Raw genomic sequence first — 17,150 nt, 5'->3', positions numbered from 1 at the left:
AAGAAGCATGTTGGCTTGCAAAACCTGAAGTCTCGCCCTATGCCAGCTGGACGTGAAATGTTAAAGATTTGCTTAAAAACCTCATGGTTTCTCTTTCTTTTTACTAGTTTAGCCATTTTCCCTCTTGCCATATAAATGCAATTATAAGCAAGTAAAAAGACATTTTTCAAGTTGACTGTGCTGCCTTTTAATTCTGCATGAACACCCAACTGCTCCCTATGCCCTGCCCGACAGGTAGTTAAACAAACAGGCCCAGGTGGGCAAAGCTGCCAGTTTGAATCCTTCTTTATTTCATTTTCTTTCAATTAGTGGGCTTATCCAAAAAAATACATACTGAACTCCTACCAGCTTGCTTGTGCTCAGCCGTTTCCCAAAGGAGTTTCTCAGTGCAGCTACGGAACAGTCCTGACGGCATCCTTGCGCTGTGTTCAGTGAGGGCAGCATCTCTTGGTCCGGTGCCAGGAGACATGCCCCCTTGGCACTAGCAGGCCTCTGCTCCTCTGCCTTTCCCTCTTCCTAGCTGGAGGTCCAACTCCCGAAGCTGCTTGAGGAAGCCAGAGTTGGGGCAGATCCCTCTGTGTGAGCGTACAGTCTGAACTGCGTCAGCGAGGGACATATCTTCACAGATCATTAAGAAAGCGAGGACAAGAGTTGCAGATCGGCTGATTCCCATTGCACAATGAACTAGTACTTTGCCTGGAAAAAAGGAGAGAGAGAAATGCAATTATGCTAGGAGGCCAAATGGTGCGGTTTATGGTGCTGGAGCAGGGATGGAAGTGGTGCTGACACTGGGGCTGAGGAAGCAGGCGTGCTCAGCCCTGCAGAGCAGACCTGGTGCCGTGCTGGCTGGGGAGCAATGGGGTTTTTAATGGCTGGGGACAGAAAATTCATAATTGTATTGCAGGATCCATGATTGTGCTTGTTTGGGCTTAGCTGTCAGCCTGATGGCAAGCCCTTAGCCCTCCTGCCCAGCTAGTTTGTCCATGGTGTCCCTCCTCGCTCACATGTGGTTTTGGGACCGATGTACTTGCTGGTGAAGCTTCAAGCCTTCATACTTGAAGAGCACGCTATGGGAAGCAGCCTTGGTGGGTTGCTTACTACCAGAGGGCCTGGAAACTTGGGATTTCAAATGTGCAATGCTCAGGAGTGCTCACTGTTATTACAAGAAGGCTCCTGGTTTTCCACAAGCTCTTTTTTCTTCTTTGCTTAGGGCAGTAACGCTTTCCGAAGGTGCTGACTGCTGCCCAGACCTTGTTGGAAGCGTGTTGGAAAATGGGTGTTACCAGTAAGAACAACGGCCTGTTTGTACATGCTATTTGCACCAGCTTACTTATGGTTTTTTTATTTCTCTTGCCTACCCTGTACATCCGTAGTCACTGTTCTTCCCTAATGCCTTCATCTTCCCTCTGTGTTGGGTGATCACTAGAAAAATGGTTTATGAAATGTTTTGACTTCCCCAGAGATTTCAATGTGAGGTGTGCATCTAAAAGACGTGTAGATGAGGCGCTTAGGGCCATGGTTTAGTGGACATGGTGGTGTTGGGTCGACGGTTGGACTCGATGATCTTAGAGGTCTTTTCCAACCTTTATGATTCTATGATTAAGAGTTCATTAAGAGTAATATCGTGAGTCCTTCCACATTGCTGTAAGCGAGCCTCAGGGAAGACCTTCCAGGGATCCAGGAGCGTAGCTCCCTCCTTCCCTCTGCTCTGCTTTCGGTTTCTCTGCTGTGATCACTGATGGAAGCAGCCAGAGAAACGCAATTCTGTATCACGACTGCTTCCCAGGTTTCTAATGTGTGTCTTTGACCCATGCTGGAAGGAGATAAACACATTTTTTTAAATAGTCTTATGTGAAACTAAGGGAAATTTTGTCAAAAGGATTGCTTTCAGATGGAAAAATTCAAGTTTGTAGTCCTTTCCCTCTGGATGTGAGCGAAGAGTTCATTCTGGAACCTGAAAACCTACATCTTGTAAATATTGTAAAATGCTTCAACTTTCACAGAAATGGTATGATTTGATGAGAAAATTTTAATTGGGGAAAAAAATGTTCTGTTTTTCTACTCAATTATAGCCACGCCTGAAAATTTTCAAACTCTCTTGTCCTTTGCTGCAGTCAGATCTAGTCTTTTCACAGAGACAATTGGGCATTATTGAAGTAACCAGTGATTAGAATCAGATTTGAACTTCTGACCACCTAAGGGACAGCTCTGTCTCCCTTTAAGGCAGCTAAAAAGATGTTGTATTTTTAGCATGAAAATTTCAGAACACTTCTTCACTGGGCAGCTTCATAAGTTTGAAATGAAATATTTTCTGCATTTTTTTTTTTTTAGACTGTCACATTTGTAGTCTCTTGTTTACTAATTGTATAGCTCTACAAAAATGCAATTTAACAAGAATACCATTTATATCCAGAAAAAGATGAAAATCAGTAAAAACAATCCTGTGTTGCTTTTTTTTCCTTTGGAGATGGAATAAAGTATCACAAACTGCTTCTCTGTAAAATGTAAGGAGGGGGAAAGAACGGACAGCTTTTCAGGGCTAGTTCCTTGTTTTGTTTGTGCTTACGGCATCTTAATTTCTCTATTACCAGGGAGCGAGACAAAAATATCCTTGTTGGATGATGAGCCTAGATCCAGCCAAAAACCTCAGACTGATTGCCCCCATCTCCCCGGGTGTTAATTCTGGGTACTTTGTGCACAGCTTTTCATCTTAAATCCCATTTTGTTTGTGACAGCGTATTTATTTAGCAACCGTTCCAGTTCTGACTAATGATGATGGCACAGCCACATGCTCGGAGAGCGCGAGCACGTGTCGTAAAAACCTGCTCTGGCCAGCAGGTTGAGAGAAGTGTTGAATTCCACAATGTATGTGACACAGCCACCTTTCATTATCCTGGCATGAGAAATCTGAGCTCAGCCCTAAAGATAGACATGTCTTCAGTAGAAATAAAGGGACAAATAGAGTCTCCAAGGAAGCGGCAAAAACAGCTCTGGTGACAGCAGACTTGGACTGGGCATCGAAACCTTTGGGGGAAGGAAGAGGTTTTTCCAATGTAATGTCAGTTTTTCAGAATTAGAAGATCAAGTGATTTCTATTTGTGTTTTCCCGTTCGGATACAGCTTCACAGAATTTATTGAGATACTGATGCCATTATTCAAGTTAAATGACATCTATCTGTCAATTCCACTAACTCCATGGGGATTCTTGGAAGTGAAGTCCTACTTTTTATGGGAATATGGAGAAATGCTTTGCACCCCTGCTTAAAAGAGAATGCTAATTTGAATTTTCACTAGACTTTTTCTTTTTTTCAATGTGCTGCACTAGCATCATTAGCCTGCGCACCAACCTTGTGGGATATGTATGCTGTATTAGCTTCCCCAGAGGAGGCACGTGAGACCCAAATAACGCAGCTCTGAGATTTTCAGAGGAACGTAAAGGAGTCAGGAGCACAATGTCTCTTTGAGAAATACTGCGAATAGGGCTAAATCCAAAAGGTCTTTGGAAAATCCATGCTTCAGTAGTTTGCAGTAGGCATAACTGCAGCGTAGTGGCAGGGACTGGGGAAATCCAGACACTCACCCTAATGCACACCCCAGATAACAGAAGCCAGGGAACAGCAAGTTCTGAAAAATTTTCTTGGAACCAGAACAGCTTTCTCTTTTTTTATTTTTTTTTTTTTGTCTGAAAATTTCTAAGCTACCAGCACTCTACAACTAAAAGAAAAAGAAATTATGTTTATGGTTTGAACTGCACCAGGAGGGGGAAAAACAAACAAAAAAAACCCCAAAAGAGATGGCCTTGATGTTGGATTTGATTTTTCAATCACTAAATATTTTGAAATTCAATCTAAATTTGGCCAGAAATTGGATGGGGGACAGCAGACTTGCTGTTATGAACCTCATTTCTGTAAAATTGTTCTTGGGTCCATTTTTTTTTCCCCACCCAGATGGAGTCTTCTGCTTTGGAAAATGCTCAGCCCCACCTGCAGTCTGGAACTGAAGACTGAGCTGAGCACAGTTGATGGATGCTGCCATTAAATATTGCTTGATGTGTCTTTGTAGGGGGCACAGAAAGTAGAACAAATTCCAGACTCCTGCTTGTACAGGCTGGCTCTCTACCGTTTTATATCTAACTCCGTGTCTGAGAGGAGGAGCTGGTGAGTAAGAACACACTGAATTTTCTTCTCTGCTTCTCTGGCTTATCTGCACTTCAAAAGAGTCCTCCTACCTCCTAGATCAGCAACTAGCTTTAGAAGGTGTCTCAGCAAAAACCTGGACAAGCCCCAACTATTGACCTTGGACCTAATCTGCATGGCTCTCTAATACACTTGTTCCCATGAGGATGCAGGTATGTTATGTCTTTTACATGTGCAATATCTATTCCACGTTGTTAGCCTTTGTTTCACCACGCACAGAGGTTACGATAAATCCTGGTACACTGACAATAAAATGACTGTTTGTTGCAGATAAATCAGTCATGTGAAATGATTTAATTAACGTAAAATTGCTCTGAAGAAAGCAGATTTGAATTTACTATGTGATTATTTGTAGCAAACAAATTGAATGTTAAACTTGAGTCAGGAAACAAACTGTGTTGCTGTTTGGTTCTGTTTACAGGCTCAGACCCTTGTCTCTTAGCAGTAGCTGTAAATGGGGTAAGTGACACCCCGAACCCACCATGATATACTGCATTTGAATAGCACCTGAAGCATGTCTGCACCATGTGGGCTGACTGCAGCGGTCTCGATAAAAGCATGTTGCGTCAGCCTCTCGCGGGAGGCGGCCGAGATGCCCCGTCCCAGCGCCGGGGCTTGGATTTCCGGGCGGCTGCTGGACCACAGCCTGGGAAAGCAGCGTTCGCAGAGGCAGTCGTGGTGCATGCCCCTGTCATGGGGTGGGCAAGGAGGTTATAACCAGATCTTCTGTACCACAGAATCCGTGCCACAAGCCGACATTCTCCAGATCTGCCTTCCCCACCCTTGTTTGTTTTAACATACAGTGCAAAGAGAAATTGGACTGATCCCACGTTAGAGGGCCATGTTGCAACCTTCTCTCTGAGCGTGTAACAGGATCCCGTAGGAATAATGGGATTAACTGAGGAGAAGTGGGGGCACTTAGCTTCTGGCATTATTAAATCTTGCAATCCTTATTTGAAATGTTGCACCGCACATCTCAAGCTACTTTTTGCAGAGGCAGACAATAACTGTCATCTGGCTGGGATTTGTGCAGAACAATAACACTTGGTTTTTAACAACGGATTATGGATATTATATCCAGCTCATGCCTGCTGTAACTCTACTGACATCAAAGGGTTTGCACTAGGGATGAAGTTTGCACATTCAACTTTGTTGGCCAAATCCAAGTTGGGAAATTCAATGTTGTTGAACAAATTAGTCATTAAAACACATAATATCTTATTGTCCTTTTGCTACTCATCATTAACTGAGCTAAATGTCCTGAACTAGCCCTTGCTTTCTTGCAGGATGGATTCAATTTGGCTTAAGACCAGGCTCCAGACTGTCACCCGGAGTGAAGGCCCCAGCTGCCCTCGCTCCATTGAATCCAGCAGAATTATGCTGCTCACCAGGAGGAGAGCTCAGCTGGGCTAGCGGGCCCCAGGGGCTCTTCCCACTCCACCGTGGTTTTCCCCATCTCCCGTTACGTTTTAGCCACCGTCCTGTAGGCAGGTGCAGGATCAATTGTCTATTTCTTGATTAATCAAGTGTCTATTTTGTCACAGCTGAAAATAGCAAGAAGCCTACGGAGAGCTTTAAATGGTGGCGTGTCCCTTCTTCCCACGCCTCCTGGAACAGGTAAGGGCTGTCATCTGCTGGAGAGTGGGAGATGAAACTGATGTATGTAATGCACCTACGGCAGAGTCAAGACAGAGGACCCTTTTCTCCTAAGTTTAAGCTTCTTTCATCATCACCACCACCACCAAGAAGAAGGCAGGAGAGGGAGCCTAGCTTTTCATTTTCTCTAGCGAAGTGGAAGAAGGGAAATGCCTTTCAGAGGGTTTGCCATTTCAGGAAGTTAATGGGTGATTTTAACCTGCCTATTTTAAACATGTTCGGAGGTCAATAAAAGGAGAAGCTCTCTGCTTGGGAACCTTTCTCTCTGCACGGTGTTAGCTTAATAGTTTTCATGGCATGCTTTCATCTGCGCTCTCAAGTTCTCTTTCCCCTCCCTCTTCTGCTAGACTTTACCAAACCCTGCTGATTTACGCTTAGGTTTAGCTGCGCTCCAGGAAAATGCAAATTGTACGGATGGCCTTGCAAAGGGGCAAGACTGATATTCAAGGTGTTGCCCCTTGAGCACGAGCATGAGGGAGAAGGCCAGTACTTCCCTGACACCATGTTTTTTCCTTGCAGAGAAGGGAGCAGATTATGCATCTGCTTGCTCTTGGCTAAGCCTTCCCAAACAGCTCTGTTACGCAGGCACAGGAACAGCAGGGCTGTGCTGAAGGAAAGGCAGCCAAGGAAGCAGGGTTCATAAAATAACGCTTATATGGCATGGCTGCAATAGTAGCACCCGTATTTCTTAATCTGTACGACAAAGACGATGAAGGATGTCATTCAGGGAGTGATGCAGCCATTGACCGCTGGGACAGGAATAGCTCCCAATTAGCAGTATGTGAGTGCACGCTCCCCTGCTTCCTTTTGCTCATGCTCTGACAGCCAGGTTTGAAGAAATTGCCTTAAAAATAAATTCCTTACATCACCAAAGACACATTCTGTTCAGCTAAGGTAGAAATCTGGAATAAATCTGACCATGCCGTTTTCTGGACTTCTGGTGTAAAGCATCAGAATTTTTCTTCAAGCATGACAGGAGTAACAGTTCTTACTTAATTCTAATGAGTATTTGATTCATAGTTTTAAATATGTTTGTGCCTCATATAGTCTTAATTTTGACTTATCCTCCCAGGTGAAAAAGATAATTTAATTCCATAAAAAAAAAATGTTGAATTTGCTTGTAATAGTTAAGCAGCAGTCTTAAATGACTTCTCAATCAAACAGAAGTATCTCATTACACCCTGAGTTTAATATGAACAGGCCTCTTGTCACCTGGTATAATTTTTTGTTCAGCATCACTGCTTATAATAAATGCCGTTTTTCCTCTTCTTCTAAATGATGTGAGTAACAATCCCCTCCCTGTCTCACCCCCGCACAGGTCATGGGTATTTAGCTGCTAAATTTCTGTACCTCAGGAAATTATGCTTCCAGAACATCTTGTTTATATATTTTCTAAACTGTTGCACTTTCTTTAAAATGATGAATGTCAGCAACAGCTGGACTGTATATGATTGAATTTCACCTTGTCTCCATTCCCAGAACCCTGCCTCCATATGGAGTTTAGTAAAGCAATACCTAAAAGCATGGGAGCAGGGATAAATATGCACTCTAGACACGATGAGTTCATTGTGTTTGCCATGAGCCCTAACTTGTTCTGCATTCATAACTTTCAGTATTTGGGCACGCATCTTGCAAAGCACTGGTTTTGTTTCCTTTTGTGGCCACCATGATTCATCTGTTGTTTTCTGTCTTTTGTCAATTGATTTGGAACTTTTTTTAACACACGCATGAAAAGATTTTTCGGATCTTACCTTTCTCTGGAGCACTACCAATAATGACTTCGATTGCAAATAGCGTATGCTGTAGTAGAAATGGGTGCAGATCCAAATTCCCCAGATATGTCAGTGGTTTTGAAATCCAAATGCAGCCCTCAGTTTCACAAAGGCAAATACTTTCTAACAGGATGGATCAAGCCCTCCAAACAGCAGTAAACACTGAGGTATCTAGCCCGGAGGTGCGCTATTTTCAGTTACTGTGTCTCCCTTTCCTAGATTGTACGGTGTAGAACAGATCTACTAGCTGCATATGATTAAGCTGGGTAGTTAGTATTTTAGGACCTTCATTGATATTAAAGCTCACCATGATGCAAGCAAAACAGTTTGAGTGTGTAACTGTTCTCTTGATAAATCACTTACTTTTGAGTGGGTATCTGTACAGTTTTGTGGCGCAGTGGAGACTTGCTTTTGTGAAGGTTTGTCCTTGATAGTAATGATCCCCCACTAACCCCAGGCCTCTGGCATTGTACCTGGCCTGTGTTTAGTGAATCCAAGGATTTTGCGGGTTATCTTCCTATTTCAAGGTTATAGTCCTTCTAGCAACAGCATGGCATTATCTCTCAGCTGATGGCGTTGCCTAGGTTCTCTTCTACAGAATTGCTTCCCAGCAAGTTCCTCCCTATCCTGTGTTTGTAGGACTTGCACAGATTGTAGCTTTATACTTGATTCTTCTTACTCAAATGTGATGCTTGCTCTTGTCTTTTTACCCCATCCCAGCTTTTATTTTAAACCCCATCACTAATTTGAAAGGATCAAGTGTATGTGCCTCCTTCCAGGTCAGCGTGTCCCTATAGGTAATAAGGGATACTTGCTATTTTGTCTTTTGCTAATGAATAGCGCTAGGCATAGGGAAAACCCCTTTGAAAGCCTGTTCAGCGCATGCTGCCCTATTTCAGGGGAACGGGGAACTCCCACTCACTGTGGGAGTTCAGGAGGCAGGTGTGACGCTACTTGGTTTGGGTATCTCCATTCTTACCCACATCTGCAGGTGGTTGGTTTATGCCAAATACTGTTTGATAACTTGCCCTACTTGGCTCCTATGCAGACGGTATGCAACCTGCACAGATGGTCTAGTTACCTCTTGGGGAATTCAGTGCTGCTTTTATGTATTGAGCGACTGGGTAGAAGTAAATGCTGAGATCAAAGTTTGGGTTGTCCTCTGCTTCTACTCCGTAGTAATCCACAGGCAGGTCTTTGTAGAACTTGGGTCCGGTGTCAATGTGAAATCGCCCGGCAGCGGCATTCACAACGTGGGAGATGCCCATTCGGCTCAGCTGCGCTTTGTCACGAGCGATGTACCTGGAAGAAGGACGGGAGGTTATATTCGCCTGCTGCATGACAACGTGGGGTAGAACATGCTGCTGATGGTTGCAGCATGCAACTTCAACTGCATGAAGTTGTAGTGGCTATTTTCTGACAGGTTGACCAGGTATAAAACGTCCACCAAAATGCTTCAAGACAGAAGTGGCTCGTTAAGAAACTGACTTTTACGTTTCCTGCATTTTTTTTCCCCTAACATCAGTTTAGGTGGTTGTTCTCAACTGACAAAAAATAAAAAGGTGGTGGTGATGACGATATCTCCGCACAAGCCAAGAGTTTTCTGGTTTGCTTTCTCACCAAGTCACCTCTGCTGAGCATCCATCAGTTCAGGGGACTGATGCCATCTGGCAACGTGAGGAGAACATGAGGTTGATCCTGTTTTACCTAGCTCTGGCGTGACCGCCTGCAGTACTGATGCCATGGCCCCACCAGGCTCTTGCAGTGTGGGACTCCTGTACTAATGCAGGAGGAGAAATCAGGAGGGCGAATATTCTTTTGGGATACTTAGGATGCCTTTTCTCTATGCTTACAGCATCCAAAGCACAGTTCAGCCTTGCTCAACACTTAGACTTAATGTGAGGCACCAAACTCATGCCTAGCTCTCTCTTTAAATAAAGAGTAGATGATTTCAGCGGGTATAGGGTGGGGGCTAAGAGTTGCATTAACACCTTCAACCCTTCCTTCTTTCTTACACGTCTCCCACGTAAAGGTTTGGCCAGACTTCGTCCACGTGCCCCGTGGGGTGTGCATACGTCCAAAGCAGGCGCCGCAGCTCCTCCAGGGACGGTGTTTCGGCACTGCTCTGGCTGCCAGGCGTCCGGCTTGAGGCACTTCTTATCTTGGGGCGCAGTAAGTCCCCGCCGCACAGGGAGTCCCAGGCCATCCTGAAAGGTGGAGGGCAGACATTCACCACCAGCCAGAGACGTTTCTGAGTTGCCCTCTCTTCTTCTCACCCTCCCTTACCCCCTCACAAAGCTTGCCCACAGTTACAGCAGTAAGCTCTTTAGGGCAGAGATTGTCTTTTTCTCACGTGTTTATGTATTTATCACAGCAGAGGCCATGACTGGACTTGGGAATACTGTTGAAATCTAAACGATGACAGTCCAGCGGCTCCCATAGTCACATGTTGTGGTTCAGACAATGATTTTGAAGCCTGTGCTTCTTAAATAAAATTTTATATTATTATGGCAAATTGGAAGCTAAAGCTTTTTCAAACTACTAGGCTCAGGGCCTCAGCAGGCTTATTTTGACCTGAGTACTCAACCCTTCTTTCTAGGTATGTCAAACAGTCAATTAAAACTTCATGATTATATTTTTAAAGGTTTTTTCATAGTCGTATGAACTTTCCCATTTCCTATTTGGAATTCTAGACACTATTACTACCGCAGTGAAACAGACCGGTCCTCGATATGCCAGCACGAGAGTTCTGCTTTCGAATGGAAAGACGTAACGCTACAGAAAATGTATTGTGTAAACGTAGCTACACAGTGGGTATAGAAACTAGTTAGTAATTTGGTATGCTGAGCTTTTCCTTTAACCACATAACTAGGACTTGCTTATATATACTTTATCTGATTTGTCTTTTATAATTTGCTCAACAAACTGAGCTGAGCTGAACAGAATTGGTCATGCAAAATCTTATTCAATGGTTAACCCTTAATTGTCAGCTTCAACAGGGGAAACTCTGTAAGGAGTATTTTGGTTCTTTCCAATGGTAGTTGCTGGCCATACTTGTCCGGATGACAAATGTTCATGGTAGAAAGAATCTGCATAAGTGAGTTATAGTGATTCCAGCTGCCATTCAAATGAGCATTAATATATTTTTTTAATAGGTTGTTTCATGTGCATTCCTCTCTTCTCTGCCCCCTCCAAGAACTGTCCCATTTCTAATCTTGAAGAACTTTAATTACAAGGAGAAACAGTCTTTTTAGGCATCAGTTTATCTCCGGAATTACTCTGTTTCCACGTGATACATTTCTTTTGAAATAGTGGTTCCTTGTGTTAGCTATAGATTTGAACTGTTGGGAGGATTTTTGAAGAGGGGAATAGAAACTCCATTTTTACCAGAGTTAAGTTTTAAGAAATTATTAAAAATATAAATATTTTTCTATGTTCTAAAAATTAGTCAAGTATCTGCATTACAGAGAAACTGGGAACTCTGTCAACTCAGGCAGCTTTAGAACAGAAGCATCTGTCTAGGGCATGGATGAAGTTGTAGTCACTGAGTCAAAGTCTTGCTCTGCCACTGACTGCTGAATGTCTTTTGCATAAATGATTAGAGGGGTGGTTTGGGGTAGAACAGTCCAGGACAGAAAACCTGAAACCTTCCATCTTTCTGCTGAACAGCTCTGCCATTTACCAATAGGTTGTATTCATGTTCAAGCACCTCCGTTGACAGTGTCTTTCCAAACACTAACTGTGGTGAAAGGTTTTGCTAGTTTCCCATCAAGGTACTTTCACTAGCCCAAAGTTCACGATTTTGGTGTAATTATGTTTAAAATTATTTGTCTTTGCATGCACAAAGACAGGGAGTCTGAAGACTAGCCTGCTTTGGGAGCTCGTTGCACCTTTATATTAACCCATTGTTTTGCTGAAGGAGAAATGGAGCAACTAAGTCCCTGAAATGTCCACAGAAATGAAGGAGGGAAGCAGTGACTGTTGTGTCGGTGTTAGGGCACTGAACCTTGACTAGAAGCCACCCTTCTGCCGTGCACTTGGGTGATTTGCCTTGCCACCTAGCTGCCAAGAGGGGCCCTCCCTTCTGTCAGTACACCTTCTTCTGCCACCTTCACAGGCAGCCTTGTCCTCTTGAATACAGTAAGTTTTCACCAAATAATGATGTTCCCAGGATGGTCTCGTATTGTTTGTATTACAAAGAGCTCCACTGTGGAATGTGCTCCCCTCCCAAATGTGCATATCTTCTCCAGTGTCAGCTTTTACTGTGAAAACAAAAGCAGATGTTCTTGCCCATTTTGGATGGCTTTATGCAAGAGGAGGCATGGAGGAATTCCCATACTGGAACGGACATCCCCCATCGATTTTTGATAGCTTCTTTGACGCTGGCCACCCCAGTGCCCATTGCGCCAGGTCTGCCTGGCTACCGCTGGCCTCAGACACCAGCGTGACTTCTCCGATCCCACGCAGGAGGTCTGCAGCAGAAACGGGACTTGCATTTCCTGTGTCCTGACCACAGGGCCATCTGCCCGTTCATTAAATACTTTCAAGAATAACAGCCTCCTCCAATCCTTCCCACCTCATAATATCTGCAGCAAATGTTCCCCTTTTCCGATGTATCTCATTCCTTGCAGTGTGGCTAATGACCACTCTAGGGCACTTCTCACTCCCTATAAAGTTGCTTTCAACCATTTTGGGTTTTTTTCTTATTTACTACTGCCTGTTATCCCTTCCTCTCACCCTCTCCACTGTATAAATACTTTGATTTTCATATTACCTAGCCTCAGAAGACTGAAGGCTGCTGTCAGCCTTGCTTTCCTAAGCCTCACGGGAGTGGAGAATTACAGGGCACTGCCCAAAAGTCCTGGTAACGTTGCGGTGTTCAGGCTGTCGTTAAGATGGGGAGGGACAGGCAGCAACTCACTCACACGGCTCTTCTGGGAGCTGTGCTTTCCAGGTCCATAACTCCATCCCTGTAACAGCTGGATAGACAACTCTGAAGTATAGCACACCTTAGAAAAACTGCTCCTTCAGAGATATTTTTTTTCTTTTTTTTGGTAAAGTTGTCTTTCTAGAAGGGAACATAACTGCATAGGCTTGGCAAAAGAAGGTGGTGTGCTACGTGGATATCAAAAGTTGTGGAATGATGGTCTTTATAAGATGGGTGTGCTTCTTCAGAATTATCCTAAGATGATTTTCAGCTTGTGCTCACGTTGATCTTGCATTATAGCTAAGGAATTTACTCCTGTTGAAACGCAGACATGAACTGCTGACGCTATGTACAAAACTTATTCCATCTGCATTCTGGTCACATTTGTTCAACTGGAGAACAGCCCCAGTTCATGTAAACTCTATGTCCAGCAAAAACGAAAGATTGGGGCTCAAATTTCAAATGTGAAATAATTGGAACTAACAGGCTGTGAATGATTCAAAAGCAGAGAATTCTCTGTAGGACTATTCAACTAATATATTGAATAATGAATACACTGAAAAAAATAATAGCTTTCCATAGAAAATTTACAGACAGGAAAACAAGGCAATTTTTTCCTGAATAAATGACTGCTCAGTTCTAGCGCCAGTCTAACATTTTAACTCGCTAAATTTATACATGCAAGTGTCATTTACTGAAACGCACATACTTAAAGAAAACAATGCTATGATTAAAATTCTGTGTAATGTTTTATAAGGAGCATGAATAGATTAAAACAAATTAGTGTGAAAGGAAAATGATGATATGTAATAATGTGGTTCTTCATTTTAAAAATATGTTTTTAATGATTCTCAGCTCAATTCCGCTTTATTTGCTTTTTGTAGTGGATCTGTTTCTGTGATGTGTGTCATATGAATGAGAAATACAATTTTAAAATGCCGGTTTCTGAATGACATTCATATGAAATGTTCCTGATCTTTGCCCTACTGGGGTTGTATCGCAGTAATTATTCAATCACATAGGAGAAATTTTACCATTATGTTTAGATTAATTTTGAATTGGTTTGTACTACAACTGTAATTGTATCTGAACTGTGTAATAGAATTTCCTTAATTATGACTAGCAGGAGAATTGCAATCAAAGAGGCCTATCGCACAGCAGAAGGTCATTCTGATCATCTAGAGTGACCTAGAGTATGACACAGGCCGTACGTGTCACCACGTCACACCTGCATCTGTAGCCCCCTTTCTGGAAACCCACCAGGGGCTTTGCTGCAGTTGGGCCACAAGAGTGGCCAAGTCAATGGTTCCTTGTTTATGGAATATCCCAGGAAGAAAGGAAAGTGGCCCTGTGAGAGCTCACAGAGAGTATCTCCTTCCTGAACGTTTAGGCTTCCTCTCTTCCCAGCAGTGAATGCCCCTGTGGCCTGCGTATACTGTGGATGCTTTGGTTGTTTTTCAGTTAATTCAGTGACTCCAGCTTTAGCTGTAACATAATTAGTGCTGTTCAGTGCCGTGCTGAGGAGAGGGCCTTTAGAGACGGGTATCCCTTGACAGGTGTCTCAGTCCTTGGAAGCATGTGCCACCTTTTATCCAGTTTCTCCAACGCCATAGTATTTAATTAAATAAGAACAAACTCAAAAGTCAGTGTAATTTGACAATTTGGCATTGCACTGGTACGAGATCAGGCTGAGAGGATGGTGTGAAGGCTGAGATGGGGCGACACAAAACCCTGCAGTACGATGCTGTGGAAAGTCAGGAGGAAAAAACAACTCTTGTGTCTACGATATTTAGTAGAAAGCCTTTATATTCTCCGATTTTCCCTGTGTTTTCCAATGCCAAGATAAAGGAGGGTTTTGAGTATAATATAAGGATGTCAATGCTCTCATTTCAATGACGTAATGAATATTTTAATCAACCCAGGCATTCCACTGGCTTTTGTGTATGGGTAGAACATAGCCATTTTCCTCTGGCTTCAGTAAAAATATTTCTGATCTTTTAAATCCTGAGAACAAAGTGCTCTACGTCCTGTTTTTTCTCAAGCTGGTATGTGCTGTAACCTTGTCATCTCAGTGAAGATATCAGTCTGACTGCACTTCAGATGGACTGTTTGATTTGTGGTGGTAAAAGACCAGGCTGAAGCCCAGGGCTTGGCCAAAGTAGGTCGTGGCAAGTTCATGCCTATCGCGTATTCAAAAGTCATAAATGTTTCTCAGAAAGCCTATCCCTTGGAAAGATTCCTCCAAGATAACATATGTTTGAGAGAGGGTTTTGTGTTGCTACATCTCCACACAAACGACAAGTATTACTGTCATCATTCTTTCTTCCTTGGTGTTTAACCCGATAGTCTCGCTGGAGCCGTAATTTATCAATTGCTAGGAGCGCTACAGGATATAGATGGTATGAATCAAATACAGTGATGACTGAGGTAGGGCTGGCAGCACTTGAAAGCTGAGATAGAGGCGGTTTCCAGGGAGGCACGAGGTATTTGAGTAGCCAACTGTTTGTAAGAAAATCTCTCCAGCAGCTGGAGGATGTAATCCGAACAGCACTTCCAAATTTAGTAGAGGCTTCCAGACCCACAACTTTAACCCAGCTACACGTTTAGGGTAAGTCACTTGGTGTGACTTGGCAAAATCCATTTAGATGGCCTCGCTCTCAACAGACCACGCAGAGCCTATGCTGAGGAGCAGACTAGCTAAATTAATCTCTGTATTGGACAGCTTTGAGCAGCACAAGGAAGAGGTAAAACTTCTGATGTCTGGTTTTTTTTCCCCTCAGTATTGCGTTGGTACCAAATTTTCTGTCCTAACTGGAGAGGGATCGTGACACCTCTCCTCTGTCCAAGTAGAACTCTTCTCCATGTGACATCCAGGGAAGTCAGCAGCGACATTTCTGATGCAAAGCACTGCTCAAGTGTAAGGAAGAAATTAATCAACCCATCCTGTTTCTCAACTATGCTGAATTTACCACAGCTTCCACTGATGTTATGGGCTGCCAGGCCTCAGAAGCCTCAAAAATGTCCTATTTTTTCATAGCAAGTCTGTGGGCCAGCCAACAGGGCTCAGACCTGATGGTCTTGACTGTTTCAGGATGTACATCAGCATGCAGGCCCCGAGGCAGGGTGGCCTCGTTTTTGTCTGTAACTGTAGTATAAAATATTCTCTTGTCATCAGCTGGTTAGTACACTTCTATTTACCAACCGCGTGTGTGGTTCCTGACGGTGGCTAGACAGAAACAGCCATCCTTTCATGTGCAGCAATGTTGTGCCAAATGTGCAAAACCTGGCCACCTTCTGATTTTGCTAATTTTTCTGGGTCTTGCATGTATATTTATTTTATTCTTCAGCTACAGGAAATCATCTCTGTAGAGATACTGCCCACACTGCAGCTTTGACTAGATAAAAGAGAAGTGGAAAAATATGGGCAGCTGAATGGATTTTCCCTGACCCACCCCTTCCTCATGGAATGCAAAACCAAGGGTTTTCTGGACACAGTTGCATTTTTGTAATATCAGTGGGATCCCAACCATCTTTCTGAGTCAGGACAGAGGCAGGGGCAGAGTCTGCACCAGGCAGGGGTGGGCACGTGGAGTATGCTTTACAGAAACCATGGCTGGTAGGTAGCACCACCAAAAGGATTGCAGAGATAAGAGGAGACAGCTCATCCAGCCCAAGCTTTTCTGTGGCTTCTTCACTACTGAAGCTTGGGTATATCTTGTTGCTGAATTGGACCTTTTATTTACTAGTTACAAATTTTACATGCCATTTTAATAGTGTGCATTGTAACTATTTAAAGCTGTGCATTAAACAGGCCCAGACACTGTTAACAATCTGCATGTTACGATATATTTTTTTGTAACTGCTTGTTATAGCATCAGCTATTAAGAATTTATTACTAGTGCATTTTAGGTGGTGTTTTACAGTCATTTAATTACAGCCATCTAGCAATCATTACATAAATATGCATCAAGAGCAAGAACCCCAATGTAAGGTGACCCGAAAGGCTTTTACCTGCCAAGACCAGAGTTCAGGCCCTCAGGTGGCAATGATGTCATCGGCATATGCAGGGAAATACAAACATTTAAAGCTGTGCAGGGAGCTGTGTTCCTCCCGACGCTAGGTGTTCATGAAGTCACCAGCTGGAGCGAGAGCACTGTAGAGCTCTAAGGACCTGAACTTGGCTCTTGGCAAGCAAGCAAAGGGAAGTCGGTTCCCCTCCAGCCCTAGTCCCAGCAAAGATGCAGGGCTTTTGGCTGTGAGCGCAGAAGTTCAGCTGCAAAATTGGGCCCTCTGGAGCCCCTTGGTACTCCCGTGCTCTCAGCTGCCAAGTGCATCCTTATACCCATTAACCCAACCTGATCTGGTAGAGAATCAGACACACTGCATATGACCCAAAGATGGTAGCTGGTCCAAAATGCATCTGCTACATCTCCACGGTATCTGTCACTGCAACAGCACGCCCATATTTGAGTCTCTCTAGCTCCCTGCCAGGCTACCGCTCCTAGATCAAACGTCATTGCTAGTTTCTTCTGCAGTGGACTTCAGCCATCGGACTTGACTGATGATCGGTTCTGACAGCCTGTAACTTCTTACTCCATT

At 43.6% G+C, this 17,150-nt stretch overlaps 1 protein-coding gene across 3 annotated transcripts in view; it reads right to left on the bottom strand.

Annotated features, from left to right (window-relative positions):
• Nucleotides 1–274: 274 nt before the first annotated feature.
• The window catches only part of LOC103897585 (dual specificity protein phosphatase 13), a 27,890-nt gene continuing 11,014 nt past the window's right edge, over nucleotides 275–17,150 (bottom strand). For 2 of the 3 annotated variants that reach the window (XM_009277642.2, XM_009277643.2), the window contains exons 2-4: nucleotides 9,640–9,831; nucleotides 8,706–8,926; nucleotides 275–696 (exon numbers count right to left, since the gene is read on the bottom strand). In XM_009277642.2, the coding sequence (XP_009275917.1) occupies nucleotides 482–696; nucleotides 8,706–8,926; nucleotides 9,640–9,830 (627 nt within the window). In that variant the 5' untranslated portion in view covers nucleotide 9,831 and the 3' untranslated portion in view covers nucleotides 275–481. The remainder of the gene's footprint in view (nucleotides 697–8,705; nucleotides 8,927–9,639; nucleotides 9,832–17,150) is intronic. The other variant, XM_009277644.2, reaches the window with a different exon arrangement.

Source organism: Aptenodytes forsteri, unplaced genomic scaffold (assembly GCF_000699145.1).
Source record: "Aptenodytes forsteri isolate BGI_AS27 unplaced genomic scaffold, ASM69914v1 Scaffold15, whole genome shotgun sequence".
NCBI lineage: Eukaryota > Metazoa > Chordata > Aves > Sphenisciformes > Spheniscidae > Aptenodytes > Aptenodytes forsteri.
This window is presented reverse-complemented; position numbering and strand designations above follow the sequence as displayed.